At 45.9% G+C, this 16,516-nt stretch overlaps 1 protein-coding gene across 1 annotated transcript in view; it reads right to left on the bottom strand.

Annotated features, from left to right (window-relative positions):
* Positions 1–14,513, bottom strand: part of TM2D1 (TM2 domain containing 1) — a 48,373-nt gene extending 33,860 nt beyond the window's left edge. The window contains exons 1-2 of the mRNA XM_036757686.1: positions 14,319–14,513; positions 10,085–10,158 (exon numbers count right to left, since the gene is read on the bottom strand). Of these exons, the coding sequence (XP_036613581.1) occupies positions 10,085–10,158; positions 14,319–14,473 (229 nt within the window). The 5' untranslated portion in view covers positions 14,474–14,513. The remainder of the gene's footprint in view (positions 1–10,084; positions 10,159–14,318) is intronic.
* Between the last annotated feature and the right edge of the window lie 2,003 nt (positions 14,514–16,516).

The following is a 16,516-nucleotide window of genomic DNA, read 5'->3' as shown; positions in this document are numbered from 1 at the left end:
TGTTGTCTTATTTTAAGAAATCGCCAAAGCCATCCCGATCATCAGGAACCACTGCCCTGATCAGTCGGCAGCCATCCACATCGAGTCAATATCCTCCACCAGCAAAAAAAGGTGACAACTCGCTGAAGGCTCAGAGGATGTTTAGCACTTTTTAGCAATAAAGTATTTTTAAATTAAAGGATGTACATTGTTTTCTTAGACATAATACTGTTGCACTTATTAGACTACAGTATAGTATAAACATAACTTTAATTTATGTGACTTGCTTTATTACAATAGTCTGGAACTGAACACACATCATCTCTGAGGGATGACTGTATGGTAAAAGGTTTAAGTATATTTGTATCAAAGATGAAATAAGTGAAAAGGCTTAAACAGAAGGATATTTTCTGTTTTTCTCTTGGACCGCTAAGCCTGTGCTCAGCGTCAGTAGTCCTGGATTTAAGCCCTCTCTAACCTGGTATTCATTGCGTGCTACCAGGTAAAGACCTTTAACTTTTAGCTTCCTCCATTTTCGCAGTCTCTAAAAGGGAACCAGCTGAGGAAATCTGCTACCCACCACCTGACAAAGAAGAGGAAGATTCAGGGTTGTCATCTCCTTCTTGATTCTCTTTCCTCTCTGGGTTGCTAGGATTCTTTTCTTTCTAGGCTCTCCGATCTTTCTAGCCATCTTTTCTCAGTGTTCTTTAGTGCCTCTTCATCTCTGTCACATCCACTAAACCTGTGCCCCACCCTCCAGACTCTACCCTGGGCCTCCCTCTTATTTTTTCTCCCATAACACTTGGTGACCTCATCAACTCCCACAGGTTGTTATCATTGCTATGCAGATGACACCTAGATCTAGATATCCATCCCTAGCCTCTCTCGTGAGCTCCAGGCCCACATCACCAACTCTCTTTTGGCCATCTCAAACTCAACATGTACAAAACAGAATTGATTATTTTTTCCCCCCAAAGCCTTCTTTCTTCCAAAATGCCCTATAACTATCAAGGATACTACCATCCTTCGAAGTACCTGAGTTTAAAACCTTAGTGTCAGCCTCAACTCATCCCTCTTGCTTATCCCATAGGTATAATTCATTCCAAATATTTTCATGGAATAATGCTTAATTATTGAATGGCTACAAAAAGCAAAGAAGAACAGAAAGAGGTAAAGAAACATGTATAAGCAGGATGGGATATAGAATGTACAATTTTGAAAAGAAATGTAAGCTGTATTTTATAGAGAAGCTGGGTTCCATATGTAATCCTTTTCTGTTCTACATATACAGAAATATGTGTCTACTGATGTTTGTCAAGTTAATAAAAAATACTAAGTCTACATTGATAAACTATAGGATAAAATACAACAGATACAACAGGTGAAGAAAGCTTTAAAAATAACCCCATGTTCAAGAACCTCCTTCTGTCTACAATGGAATTTCAGCACCCTTCCATAAGGTTAGGCAGTGATTCATCTGGTGGGAATTAGAAACCAATGAGAATGGGCCTCAGGATGAGCCTGATCCACATTGAGCCTGGTCTCAGTCAGGAAAGAGGCAGAGGCTAAACTGTAAAAGCCCCTACACAAATGCAAGAAAGATTTGGTTTCTGCTGAGGATTTTTTTGTTGTGTTTTGTTTTTTCACCATCCAAAATTTCTACAGAAAACAAAAACTGGGGACAAATCAAGTTCAAAAAACCTGCCCACATTTTTTTTGTTTTTTTTTTTTTTCGCATTGAATTAATTTATACACTAGTCAAATTGTGGAAAAGAATTATGACCAATGGGGTGAATCATGAGAAAGAAGAGACAGAACCAAAAAAAAAACCCAAAAACAAAAACAAAAGAGAAGAAAAAAGGCGAGCATGAAGTGTGCCTCAATCTGCATTCAAACTTCACAGTTCTTTCTCTGGATGAAGATAGCATTCTCCATCGTGAGTCCCCTGGAGTTGTCCTTGCACCTTACGTTGCTGAGAAGAGCGAAGTATGTCAGGGTTGGTCCTCACAGAATCCATATATCTGTGGTTGTGTACAATGTTCTCCTGGCTCTGCTCCGCTCACTCAGCATTATATCATGTAGGTTTTTCCAGATTGTTACGAAGTCCGTATCATCCCCATTTCGTATGGCACAGTAGTATTCCATTACTTTCATATACCACAGCTTGTTCAGCCATTCCCCAATTGATGGGCATCCCTTTGATTTCCATTTCTTGGCTATCACAAAAAGAGCTGCTATAAATATCCTTGTACATATGGGTCCTTTTCCCACTTGTGTGATTTCTTTGGGATACAACCCTAGAAGTGGTATTGCTGGGTCAAAGGGTATGAACATATCTACAGCCCTTTGGGCATAGTTTCAAATTGCTCTCCAAAATGGCTGGATCAGCTCACAACTCCACCAGCAATGTAGCAATGTTCCAATTTTCCCACATCCTCTCCAGCATTTGTTATCCTCTTGTTTTGTTATTTTAGCCAATCTGACAGGAGAGATGTGGTATCTAAGAGTTGTTTTGATTTGCATTTCTCTAATCAGTAGTGATCCAGAGCATTTTTTCATATGCCTATAGATAGCTTTAATTTCTTCCTCTGAAAACTGCCTGTTCATATCCTTTGACCATTTTTCAATTGGGGAATTGCCCACATTTTTTAAAACCACCCCTCTACTAATGGATGCTTCTTTGCCTGCAAGACGGGAAGAGTGGACGAGATTGTCTTAAGGGCCCCGCTAGCTCTGAAATTCTATGGTTCTCTGACTTTTTCACAGAGGAGAGCATGCTCTAGAAGCTGGCTCCTAGCAGGCCAAAGGGCTTTAGGGGTAGACTCTGAGGATTACAATCAGGTTTTATTTACAGGACCAGGGGTACCTTGGAGGCAGACCCATTCCTAGATCATCAGCGTTGAGCATTTACTCTTCAGAAGTGGCGACTGCAATACACCAGGGCTTGATCTGTTCTGCTGACTATCACGACTTAAAAGTGCTCATGACACAGATTATCACGACTTAAAAGTGTTCATGACACAGATTATCACGACTTAAAAGTGCTCATGACACAGATTATCACGACTTTAAAGTGCTCATGACACAGATTATCACAACTTAAAAGTGCTCATGACACAGATTATCACGACTTAAAAGTGCTCATGACACAGATTATCACGACTTAAAAGTGTTCATGACACAGATTATCACGACTTAAAAGTGCTCATGACACAGATTAGGCTAAGCACGCGTGTGCAGATTTGCAGGGTGTGGTGCTCTCCAGTGTCTGAGCTCAGCAGGAGCGCAAGGGATGAAGCAGTCACCAGACTGGTGACCTGGTGACTGTGGGACAATGACAAGACCAATCCCAGGACTAACACTGACTGGCATTTCTATGGCTCTAAGGGGTTCTCTTTTGAGCTTCACAATACCCCTGCGTAGGTCTGAACACAAACCAAAGGCCCTCTCCCCATCACCCCAACCTCTAAGTGGCTTGGACAAACTGTTACTGCAGCTCACAGCATCATTCTCAGAATTCTCAACCGGCTTATTTCTGACAGATACAGACAGCTACATACACACTGCTGGGGAGCTAGGAGGGGAGGGAGGAAGGGAGCAGAGAACTTGAGAGTCCACCTTCGTATATGGGAATTTTAACGCCATGGGGCAGAAGTCTCTAAATTTATCATCTAGAACTTCCAAAAAATACACATCTATCTTTCTAATTCAATGGATAGTAATGAAGATGACAATGTGAGAAGATCTGGAAAAGGTGTCAAAGACAGTGAATAAAATATCTTTATTTGAACTGAAAGAAACAGAGGAAAACATTCACGGTCAATTTCTTACAACTAATCATAACTAAAATTTTATAATAAGCATTAACTAATTTTTTTCAGTGTATGCCTTCACATTACTTTCATTTGAAAGAGATCTCATTTTAGGGGCTGGGTCTATTTTCATCTGGACTGGGCTGTGGGGCCTAGGTAGGCTCTAGAGCACTTCCAAGTGTGCTAAGAACACAGAGGTAACTCAAGAAATACTCGCAGAATAAATGGATGACAGTGATCAGAAAATCCACATGCATTTATTAAGCACCTACATGGTACCCTATGGTAACACCAAGCACTAGCACAGGTACTGAAGATGCAAATACAAAGACTTGTTCTGAGTGACACCAGGGTCTTCTAACTTCATCATTTTTTATTTGATTTTGCAACATTTCCCTACCCAAAAAGCCCGAGATTTTAAAATTGCTTTTTCTCCTAGGATCCTTTGGAGCCATCTAATTTGAAACAAAGCTGAAAGTTATCTCTGCCCCAAATCAGCAACAAAATAACTCTCAACTGCTTCAAACACAATTTCTGGAAATTGGGATCATGCCCCCCAGGCTGTGCCCTCTGTTCTCACTGGCTGCCCGGGAGTGTCTGTTACCTCTTTCACTTACGGTTCATCTCAGGCAATCTCTAAACACTAAAAATGACCATTCCCCAACTGGAAAAAGCTGCTTCTTTTCTTACAGAGTCTCTCGTTTACAGCGCAGGTTGGTAAACCCTCCCCTTTGAGAATGTTTTCCTGATTAGCCCTAAAAGCTTCAACTTCCCTAATTTCCCGATTATCTGCATGTATTCAGTCAAGTATTAATTGTTCTTGAAGATTACCTACAGTGCTCAATTTGTAGGTAAAGCCCATACACCTGCTTCAGCTCCTATCAAGCTAATCACAAGCAACAGCCCAGTGCAGAGCCAGCAAGGCCGAACTCAAGAGGCCCGGTGCCTAGGCTGCACTCCCTATACTTCCATAAGCCCACTCAGCCCTTGGGTGGGCCTTGAGTCCTTCCCTCATCTCTGCCAGGCTGCGAGTGCTCACCCCTCACTCAGCAGAATTCTATCATGGGCTCCAGCCAGCAAGGCTGAATGTTCAGTGTCCTTGGGAACTGCAATGATGGTTTCATTGGCCCAGGGCACAAGCAAGGAGATTGTCACCACTGACCCCACAGCTGGCAGTCCGGAAGGGGTGCAGTGTTCTTTATAAATCTAAACTCACAGCCTCACAAACTGAAAGCTGGAAGGGGCTTTGGCGCATTTCCTCTGTCCAGGAATGCCAGCACTTCACAGAAGAGGAGACCGGCCCAGACAGGCAAAGTCAATTGGTCTGTCAATAGACATGTATTACTGGTTTCTGATGTGCTAGGGACCGTGCTAAGCCGGGGACTCAAGGAAAGGCAGAAGTGATTTGCCCTGAGTCACACAGATGACTGGTGCTGGGATTCAAACCTGGGCCCTCTGACTCCAAACCAGGCACACTCAGGATAATGGAGGAGCTGGGTGTATGGATGTATACGTGTGTGAAAGCAACAGCCCCAAGTAGCTCCCAGCTTTTAACCCCAATACTCTCCTCCTCCTCAGGTCACAAATGGAGAAATACCAGTCTAGACAGAATCAACATGCCAGAGGACCCCAAGAAATGGCCAGAGGCAAGGCAGTGTGAGCTTGCAGCAGTGGATGCCCAGCAAACACATGGCAGAGCATTGAAGAGGACCAGAAGGGGGAGCGGTCACTTAGCAGAGAAGATGAACTGTCAATAGGACAGCAGAGTGTGGACTGGGCATCAGTGACACAATAAAGGAGCTTCCAGGGTGGTGGCCAGGCACAAAAAGCCAGAGAACGGGGATCCAGCCCTTCCCGGCCTCTGTCCACAGACAAATGGGACCTCCCTCTTTCCAGACCTCAATATGCCATCTCCAGCCTCCATGTCTTTGAGAAGGCTATCGTCCAAACCTGCCATACACTCCACTTCCCTGCTCAACATCTGTCAAAAGCCTTTTCTTCCTTCTGGGCTCAGCTCAAGAGCCAACCTCCTCCTCCCCGCTTTAGATTTTCCCTCATCCCCCAAACGAAAGAATTCTTCCCCCTGCCTCCCCACCCCCAACACACACACACACCTTTGTTTCCAGCACACTCTGGCCATTTCCTCTGCTCAATCATGCTCTAATCTGAGTTTTATTTGGTCATGTAAGCTCTGGAGGGCAAGGGTGTGTGCCACGCTTCAGTTCTATATCTATATATAGATATATATATCTATATATATCGAGCACCTACTGCAATTCTTTTCAAGTAGTAGAAACAATAATGTCTATGGAATCTAATCAAATTTATGGAAAGAGGGGCCACAATTGCACTGGATTAAGCAGACCTACATGGGCTACACTCTGCACCGTTGGCGGCCAGACCAATGAGAACACAGGTGCCCTTGAGGATCAATGCCCGCGGGGGCAGCAGCACCACTGCAGGGGAACACTGGAGATAATATATGACTACCATGTGGGTAAATTAGAGCATGCTGAGCATTATTTCTTTGATTAATAAATAATTTTCAGGGTCCTTTTATATGGCCAGCTCCCACAGAGCACAGAAAACAAGACTCACTTTCCATGTATTTTTAGTCATCTAACATACAGACGCAGCAACTATACTTGTCGTTATTTTTGTTTCTATAGTAGAATGTCACACATTTGGCCTCCCCGCCTTCCCTGCAGCATCCTCTTTCCCAAATTGAGAGTGGATTTGAACTCAGGTCTTTCTGTCTCTAGGACCAGCACTCTATTGACTTCAGTACCTAGATGTGTGTTAAATTTAAGGCTTTCAAAGACAAACCACAAATTCTGCAAGCAACCAGGAGAAAGACCTTTAAATATGAAGAAAATGAAATCCAAGTAACATGGCTATTCTGCACCCGCTAGGAACCAGAAAGGAATGGAATCATGTTCCAAAGAACAAAGGAGCTCTAGATGCAAACCAAGGTGAAAGACACACCCTGCAAACCTGAACATGATTATCAACGAAAAAAGAGTCGCAGCTGAAGCCTTCTAACCCACCCCCCCAAACACAAGAAACAAGCATGACATGAGGTTTACAAACATCCCATCCAAAAGGAAAAGAAGAGCGGCCAAAGAAGAGTACGATGAAAGGAATGACCATATGAAAAAGGGGAAAACCAGCAAGACAAGATACACCTGATTTCTTTCTAAAAGCACTGAAGGAGAGAAGGGAGAAAGCAGAGTTTAAATGCTAGAACCAAAGGTGGAGAAGACACCTAAAACACCACATAAACTAACCCTCCTCACACCCAAGAGTTTTCTATTTAGTTTTGTCTAAGTTTTTTCTGTTTGGGGGACAGAACTATAGAATGAGAGAGCACATGAGAGGGGAGAAGGGAGGAAGATAAATAGGAATGTGGGACTGCACCTGGATCAGGTCAATGGTAAACAATGAAGGCAAAATAACTCTACTAACAGCTCAGGAAAAAGAGTGTCTACTGGACAATGGACGAGGTGACAAAGGTAAAGGGGGAAAGGGTGGAGGTTGTGTGGGTCAAAAGACCACTGGCTCAAGTTAAAAAAAAAAACAGAGGTGTCTCAGTTTCTCAAGGCAGAAAAAAAAACAGAAGCTTTATTTGATCAAGTCTCGAGAATTGGGCATCTCTCACTACCAGGGCGGGGATAGCAGTGAAGAGAGGCAAGGAGGAGAAGGCAAGCAGGGAGATATATACCCTTGTACAAACAATTCTAAGAAATCCCACCCCAGAGGCTGGACCCCCATCCTCATTTGCGGAGACGAGTGGCCTCACAATCTAACCAGGAATAAGTTTTTACCCAATACAAGCACAGAAACTACAGAATTACCTTATAGGGAAACTTTAATGCTAAAATGGCCGTTTGTAAATAGGCTAGGGGATGGGGAAAGGGGAATATCATCTGGTTTCCCCGAAATCATATGATTTACAGGAAAACGAAACTCAGGCCTGGTGAGGTTCACATCCTAACTAAATTTGTACTATCTCTATTTGAATATTGCCTTGCATAAGTTATTCATAGGGAAGCTTTCACAATCTTGTATTCCATTCACAGCTGAGGTGACATCTATAAATCTAAAGAAGGGGGAGAAAGACATTCCTAAAGGCTAAATAATCAGATTCCCATAGACTCAAATTTATCCCATCTCCCTTTTCTCTAAATATTGATTCTCAAACATTTTAGTTATAAATACATATATACATATTCCCTGTGAAGTCTTCACACTTTATTCTCTACCTCACACAAGGTTAAAACTGGGGGAAGTAGGTGAGGGGGAAAGCTCAGTTCAGTGAAGGAAAGGGATCCTGCTGAAGCACAGTCCTGAAGGGCAGAGAGATGTTACAGAATGAGAAATGGAAACCTTACAATGGGGATAATTTGCAGGGATTTGGTGCTTAGAGAGACCACTCTTTGAGAAGGTGTGATGCCTCAGTAGACAGCATCCTGCCTTAAAAGAGACAAAGTGAAAGCTCCTAATGGCAACTGGCCTCCAGGAGGATGGGAGGCAGAGATCCAGAGATTTCATGCAAACGGGCAAAGATAGTACATGAAGGCAGGGACGCTATCTCACTACACAACCAGACACACAGGAAAATATCGACCAGGAGGCCATATTCTCCCCTCTCTATCTCCTATAGCAACTGATATTTCTAAGAGTGAGGCACAAGGAAAAAAAAAAAAGGGAGGGGACAAGATGTACAAGGTAATAACAAAGAAATTGTTTAGAAGAAGCAACAAAGTATCTGAGAAGCTTTAATTCCAAGAGGAACAGAGACTAAAGAGGAAACAAGGATAAGGAGTATCAATCAAAGAATAAAAGTCTAGAACAGAAAGGGAAGAGAACAAGAGAAGTCTTTTTAGAAAAAGGTGCTGAAAGTAAAAAAAAAAAACAAAAACAAAAAGCAAAAGGAGTTGAAGGGGCCAACACCAGGATTATACTTTAACTGTGATGGAAAAAAAGAGGAAAAGAATTGACTAACTAGGTAAGAGAAAAGGCTAGATTTGAAATAAGGGAATCTGGGTTCCAATCCATGCTCTGGTCCACACAATCAGCCTGACCTAGGAAGTCACTCCTGCAGGTCTCAGTTTGTTCATCTGTAAAATGAGAGGGCTGCGGCTGCCCCTTCTCCTCCTGGAAGCCTTTCCTGACCCCCTCGGGCAGGCGGGAGCTTTCCTTCCTCAGATCCTGTACTGATGTGGACCTCTCACACATGTAACACATTGCACACTGTCTTACCTGTTATTCTATCAGGTTTTAAATACAATGGCAGACATATATCTAATAGGATACAAGCACATACATACTAAGAAAATGAAAGAAAACAAACCAAAAAAGGGCACAAACATCAGTGATAGCATCCCTAAATACCTAGCCCTTAAGGCAAGATAAGGGCGATAATGAATGAGACAGTGGATGGATCTACCAGCCTTACATAATTTTTAAATTTCTCCCTAGCTCTCTATCATCAGTGATCTGCACAAAGGAGCTTAATTCAAGTTTGCAAAACTGAATTTACAGGTACAAAGGTAAATATGGACCTACCCCTTGACACAATTAATGAAATACAGTTACGATTTTATTTTTTAAATTTTATTGGTCCATTTGTATCCACCAATGTTTAGTAAATTAGATTAATCATATATGGGTACTTCTGTACTGAATTTAACAGTTTAACTACATTTAGGATACAACAAAAGGATGTTTCTTTCATTATTCTACCCAGACTCAAAATAAATAGGCTCCAGAAAAGAGAATTAAAATAGGCACAATCTATTTTATTGGTCAAGAAAAATCATTTTAATGTAACTTGCAATGGACTGCATGGATAACTTTAAGAGATCATGAAGTCTGAAACAAAAATCCCAACCACCACCTCTCCTAGGAGAGACCACCCAGCCTCTAACCTCTACTGAAGAAGGCTCTTAACGGGCAGCCTCCCAAGGCAGTCCATTCCACTCTGGGACAGCTCAAAAAATTGTGGTTTTACCTTACATTGTACTGCCTCCCTGTAACTTCCACCCAGTGGTCCACACTCTGACCTCCAGTTAAGACCCAGCCCAATCTCTCCTCCACATGACAATGCCTCAAATACGTGAACACAGAGATCAGGTCCCCATTAAGTCTTCTCTTGCTCAGGCTAAATTTGCCTGGATCTCTGAACCAAACCTCACAAGGCATGGCTTATAGTTCCCCCATCATCCTGGTGACCCCTGTGAATGTGTTCTTTTAATTCATTTCCTTGACAATATGTTTTCCGGGCATCTTACCATGAGCTGTGTAATTTGTACAGTTAACAGGTTCTTGAGTGGCCTCATTTATTTCAGGATCTTTACAAAAATATGTTATAAGAGTTAAGGAAAACTTTGAATTACATTTTAACACAAACTACTGTCATATTAATAAGAAATTTCTAATATAATACAAGCATACACACACTGAAAAAATTAAAGAAAACAAACCAAAAAACACAGGCACAAACATCATGGTTAGTATCCCTAAATACCTAACCCTTAACTTAATGCGAGATAAAATAAGGGTGATAATGAATGAGACAGTGTATAAATCTAACAGCAAAAGCCTGAGTTTCAGGATACAGAATATTAAATTCCTGAGTTTTTTTCTTCTTTATCATTATTTTCTTCGTGATTCTTTTGGGGGGGGTGAGGGAGAAGAGGAAAACTTGGTCTGGCAGGACTCCTAGCCGTGAACGGCATGACATCCAGGCCCACCGTCAGAGGTTTCTCAATCTCTTGGTGTTCATTCATCTCCTTTGGCAGCAATACCAGAGGCCTGCTAGGTCCTTTCCCCACATGGAAACAAAGACTCTCAAGCTCTGCTATCCAGACTCCAGAAAGCACCCCTCCCTGCCTTCTGCCCTATCTTCTGAAGCAGCTTCCCACACAGACATCCCCTGGCCAGCTGAAAGGCCAGATTCCTGGCCTGGACAAATGAGAGAAGGGGCCTCTCCAGTGATCTGGGTATGTGCCATAGCTCCCTACTAGAATAAATCTTCTTGGGGGTGGCCCCATTTCTCTTATCCTTTTATTTCTCCATGTGTGATTCTGTAATCAAGTGACAAACCACTTGCTGATGTGAGAGCCTAAATCCAATTCAACTTTAGCAGAATTTTTAAAGGCCTAAGATGTGGAAAAGGGAAGATGCAAACTTCCGTTAAGACGGCCATTGGCGGGTTCAGAGCCCAGGAGGGGCGAAGGACACATTCACATGGAGAATCCCATCCTTCATTCATCAAGGCCCTCCCTGCACAGAGTGCATCCCCGCCACTCCTCAGGTAGCGGCCTGGGGCTCACAGGACAGACCTAGTCGATAGGGCAGCTCCCTAGTCAGACCTGTTCCTAAAACCCACTGGCGCTTGGCCTCGCCTTTGAAAACCCAGCATCGCCTCCGCACAGCAGCGAGGCTTAAAGGGAAGAGGGCACAGACAGACTAAAAGTTCTATCACTTGACAGCTCTGGTGGCACTGAAGACACAAGCTTAAGGCACACGGATTTTGGCAGCGCAGGCTTCATAAATGTTTGTGGAGTTTAGCTGAAGGAGAGGAAAAGCTGGAGGGAAGCGCAAAGCGCTGAGAACCAGAAAGAGCAAAAGAGTCAGGAGCCACTGCAGGGGCACAGAGTGGAGCTGAAAGGGGCCATGGAGACACGGCAACACGAGCCTCTGGCTTCACCGAGGAGGAAAGTGGGCCGAGGAAAGGTGAGTGACTTGCCCCCTCTCCCTCCGCAGGTGGTAAGGGTGTGAGCAGGGCCAGGGCACCGTTGGCACTGCAGCCTCCCCGGGGTGCTGGGAGAACAGGTCACCCATCCTTCTCCACAGATTTCCCCTCCAGAAACAGAAGACTGGGCTGCAGAATCTAGATGGACCTTTTCCGCTCTCAATCTGAGGTTAGAAGCTCCCTCCCAGCTCAGACATTCTATGACCCAAGATTCCTCCCCGCTCTAACACTCTGTGTTCTAAGCTCCCTCCCAGCTCAGACATTCTGTGTTCTAAGTTCCCCCCTAGCTCAGACATTCTATGTCCCAGGGTCCCTCCCAGCTCAGACATTCTGTGCTCTAAAGTCTCTCCCAGCTCGGACATTCTGTGTTCTAAAGTCGATTCCAGCTCTGGCACTCTACGTCCTAAGGCTGCTTCCAGCTCTGACATTCTACGTCCTAAGGACACTCCTAGCTCAGCCATTCTATGTCCTAAGGTCCCTCCCAGCTCAGACATTCTATAGCCCAGGGTCACTCCCAGTTCTGACATTCTATGTCCTAAGGTCCTTCCCAGCTCAGACATTCTACATCCTAAGGTCCCTCCCAGACTCAACATCCTGAGTCCTAAGATGGCCCCCAAATGGGACATTCGAAGTCCAAAAGTCACAGCCAACTCTGACATCCTATGTCCTAAGGTCACTCCCAGCTGGGACATTTTATGTTCTAAGGTCACTCCCAGCTGGGACATTCTACGTCCTAGGGTCCCCTCTAGCTCTGGCATCCTGGATCCCAAGGTCCCTGCCATCTCTGGCATCCTTCGCCCCAAGACCGCTTCCAGCTCGGACATTCTGCGTCCAAAGGTGGCTCCTAGCTCAGACATTTTATGTCCTAAGGTTGCTCCCAGCTCAGACATCCTGTGTGCTAAGGTCACTTCCAGCTCCGACATTCTATGCTCTAAGGTCACTTCCAGCTCTGACATTCTATGCTCTAAGGTCACTTCCAGCTCTGACATTCTATGTCCCAAGGCCCCTCCCAGTTCTGACATTCTGTGTTCTAAGGACCTGCCCAGGTCAGACATTCTATGTCCTAAGGCTGATCCCAGCTCAGACATTCTGTGTTCTAAGTTTGCTCCCAGCTCAGACATTCTATGCTCTAGGGTCTCCCCTAGCTCTGACATTCTATGTTCTAAGGCCCCTCCCAGCTCTGACATTCTCTGTTCTAAAGTCCCTCCCACCTCTGACAGCCTATGTCCTAAGGTTGCTCCCAGCTCTAACATTCTACGTTCTAATGTAGCTCCAAGCTGTGCCGTTCTCCGTCCCAGGGCTCTTCCCAGTCCTGACACTCTATGTCCTAAGACCCCCTCCAGCTCTGACATTCTATGTTCTAAGATGCCCTGCAGCTCTGACATTCTGTGTTCTAAGGTGCCTCCTAGCTCAGATATTCTGTGTTCTAAGCTTTCTTCCAGCTCTACTATCCTGTGTTCTAAGGTCTCTTCCAGCTCTGACATTCTGTGTTCTAAGGTCCCTCCAAGCTCAGACATTCTGTGTCCTAAGGACCCTCCCAACTCTGACATTCTGTGTCTTAAAATCCCTCCTAGCTCTGATATTCTGTGTTCTAAGGTCCCTTCCATCTCTGACATTTTGTGTTCTAAAGTTCCTTCAAGTTCTGACATTCTGTGTTCCAAGGTGTCCCCCAGCTCTGACATGATACCTTCCAGGGTCCCCCCCAGCTCCGACATTATTGTATGTCCTAAGGTCCCCCCTAGCTCCGACACTCTGTGTCCTAAGGTTCCCCGGAGCTCAGACATCCGACATTCTAAGGTCCCTTCCAGCTCTAAATTCCTATACTGTACAGTGACTCCCAGCTCCGACATTCTGTATTCTAGGTTTCCTACCAACTCTGAAGTCTTACGCAGTGACAGTCTATGTTCTAGGTTCCCTCCCAGCTCGGACACTCTGTGTTTTAAGGTCCATCCCAGTTCTGACATCCGGTGTTCTAGGGTCCCTTCCAGCTCAGAAGTCCTATGTCCCAAGGTTCCTCCCAGCTCTGACATTCTGTGTTCTAAGGTCCCTACTAGCTCTGACATCCTGTGTTCTAAGGTCCCTTTCAACTCTGAAATCCTATGTTCTAAGGTGTCTCCCAGCTCTGACATTGTTCTAGATTCCCTTCCAGCTCTGAAGACCTGTATGATTTTGTGTTTTCTGGGTTCCCTCCTAGCACTGATGTTATGTTCTATGCTTCTGGAGCAGGGGTCCCTTAAGGCTGTGATCTAGATTCCCCTTCTTGCTCTGACGTTCTAGGGTCCAGGGAGGTTCCACATTTTAGGGTTCCCTCCTAGCTTTGGTATGACGTTCTAGGCTCCCTCCCAACACAGAGGAGCTGCGTTCTAGAGTCCCTATTCCAACACTAACATTCTAGGTTTCTTGCCCAGTGCCAAAGTTCAATATTCTAGGGTCCCCTCCAAGCCGTCTGGGTCTGTGTTCTAGGTTCCCCTCCCGGTGTTCTAGGTCCCAAGGGGCTGCGGATGCTCTTTGCGCTCTAGGCTTCCCCTCCTAGCCTCCAAGTTCTATGTTCTAGGCTCCTCTCCCTCAGGGCTGTGGGGGGGTCTCGGTTCGGTTCTAGACCCCCTCCAGCCCCAACGGGTGGCTCGAAATGTTAGGGTCCCCCCGCCCACGGGCGGGCCGGGGCTCTCAGGCTCCCCCTCCCCCCGGCGGGCCCAAATTCTAAGCGCCGGGTTCTAAGGTTCTAGGTGCGGGCCCCTCCACCGTGCCCCCGCCTCTACAGAGGATATTGTCCCACTCTCAGGTCCTCGCACTTGACCGTCTCGTCGCCCCCCGCGGCTGCGGCCGCTGCCCCCCACGGCCCCGCGCTCACGGTCACGGACACGAGCCACAGGACACTCAGCAGCCTGGGGGCGGCGGCGGCCGCGGCCTCCGGGGCCGCCATGATGGAGCTGCCGCGTCACCCGTGACGCACTTCCGCTTCCGCTTCCACCTCCCCTTCCGCCGGCGAGCGGAGAGATCCTTAAAGGGACCTCGGCCAGGCGGAAGAGGGCCGGGGGCGGGTCCTGGGCGGAGCCGGGGGCGGGGCGGAACTGGCCTCCAGGGCGCTTCTGAGCAGGGAGGTGCAGGGAAGAGTCGGGGCAGGATTGGCACCCAGGTCCTCACCCTTCAGGGCCAGTGCTCTTTGCCCCACTCGCGGATGCCTCCAGGGATGGTGGTGAGGCCAATAATGACTGCGTGGGGCCATCTATCCATTTGCTCCCCAACCGTTATGTCCCAAGAGGCGACACTCGCCGCTTCTAGGGAAACTGAGGCACGCAGTCAGTGATAAAGAGGAAAGGGGCCCAAACTTGGGAGGAGCGCACTGACTGCGGTTCCAATTCTGCCTCGCTGGCCCGGGGCCCCAGGTCCATGAGAACAAGGACTCGCTGACCTGCTTTGGGGCAGGACTCTGCACACCTGGGGCTCCTCGCACGGATGAATCAGCCCAACTCCCACCCTCCCCCACCCCCACCTCGCACTCCCGCCCCCTCCCCCCTCCCCGAAGGTTCAGGGCACTGCCAGGGTGCTGGAGATTAAGCAACTCCTGCCAGAGATCGTTTTGTCCAAACCCCTGAGGCTCAAAGAAGCCCAGCTTCCCCCAGGTTACCCAGCAGATGCATCAGTGCCTGGACTGCAAATCCACATTCATTTCTTTTTCTGTTTACTATGATCCTCTCCCAGCAAATTAATGGAAAAACAAAACACAAAAAAGGTAGGGACAGACTCTTGAAATCAAGGATGGGGCCAAGGGTCACCCTGGAAGAGCAGGCCCTTCTGCATGTGGGTGCCTGGGGAGGAAGCCCCATTTACCTTATCCGTGACTCTAGGTGGCACAGTGGATAGAAAGCCAGGCCTGGAGTTAGGAAGACTCCTATTCCTGAGTTCAAACACAGCCTCAGACACTTACTAGCTGTGTGACCCTGGACAAGTCACTTCACCCTGTGTGCCTCAGTTTCCTCATCTGTAAAATGAGCTGGAGAAGGAAATGGTGAGCAACTCCAGTATCTTTGCCAAGAAAACCCCAAATGGGGTCACAAAGAGGCGGACATGCCTGAACAACAAGAAGTGATGGCTCAGTTTCAAGATGCTCTTCTATGTTTAGTGAATGGAAGAAGAAATATTCTAGCACAAGCTCATTTCTACAAGGAGGAACTGAGGGCAGTCTGGACCTTGCAAGATGACGTTTTTACACAGGCCAAGTTTTAATTACTGGAGAGATACAGTTATCAAGTCAGTTCTTGGATGTTGAGAGAAATCAAGGGATGATGGCTTTGTTTTAGAATTACATTCAGCTCATCTAGTCCCAAAATCTAGAGCAAGAAGGGATTTTAGGGCCTCATATTGCCAGCTCCCTCATGATCCCAATTACAACACTTTTACAAAATTCTGTATAAGTAACACTCGCTGCTTCCTCACTCCCTCCTTTAATTAGACTGTGACTGGCAGCTCCTTGAGGGCAGGGACTGGGTTTTGCCTTGCTTTGTATCCCCAGCACTTAGTTGACTGACTCCAGCCATGTGCCTCTGCGTTACCCTTTGGGTGACTTAAAGATGACTTTCATTCTTTGTCAACTGTGATATTGAATGACTTGCTGTCATATACCTTGGGGCATTAAAAACACAACATAATTTCCCAAAGGCATCTAGTCCTCTTCCTCTGCCTGTACAACTCTGAGCCCAGCACATTGTTTGCCAATCTACAAGCATCTATTCAATGCTTGCAAAATGCCAGGCACTGCGCTAAGTACTAGGACTACAAACAAAGGTAAAAGGCAGCTCCTGCCCTCAAGAAGCTTACCCTCTAATGGGAGAGACAATATCTACATGGAATTATTTCATGTGAGATACATACAGAGAAGGTGGAAGGTAATCTTAGAAGGCCTCCTGCAGAAAATGGTATTTGAGCTGATTCTTGAAGGAAGCCAGAGATTCTAAGAGGCAGAGAT

The sequence above is a fragment of the Trichosurus vulpecula genome, chromosome 4 (assembly GCF_011100635.1).
Source record: "Trichosurus vulpecula isolate mTriVul1 chromosome 4, mTriVul1.pri, whole genome shotgun sequence".
NCBI classification, from domain to species: Eukaryota; Metazoa; Chordata; class Mammalia; order Diprotodontia; family Phalangeridae; genus Trichosurus; species Trichosurus vulpecula.
The sequence above is the reverse complement of the archived record's forward strand: the minus strand, read 5'-3'. Positions and strand labels throughout refer to the sequence as shown.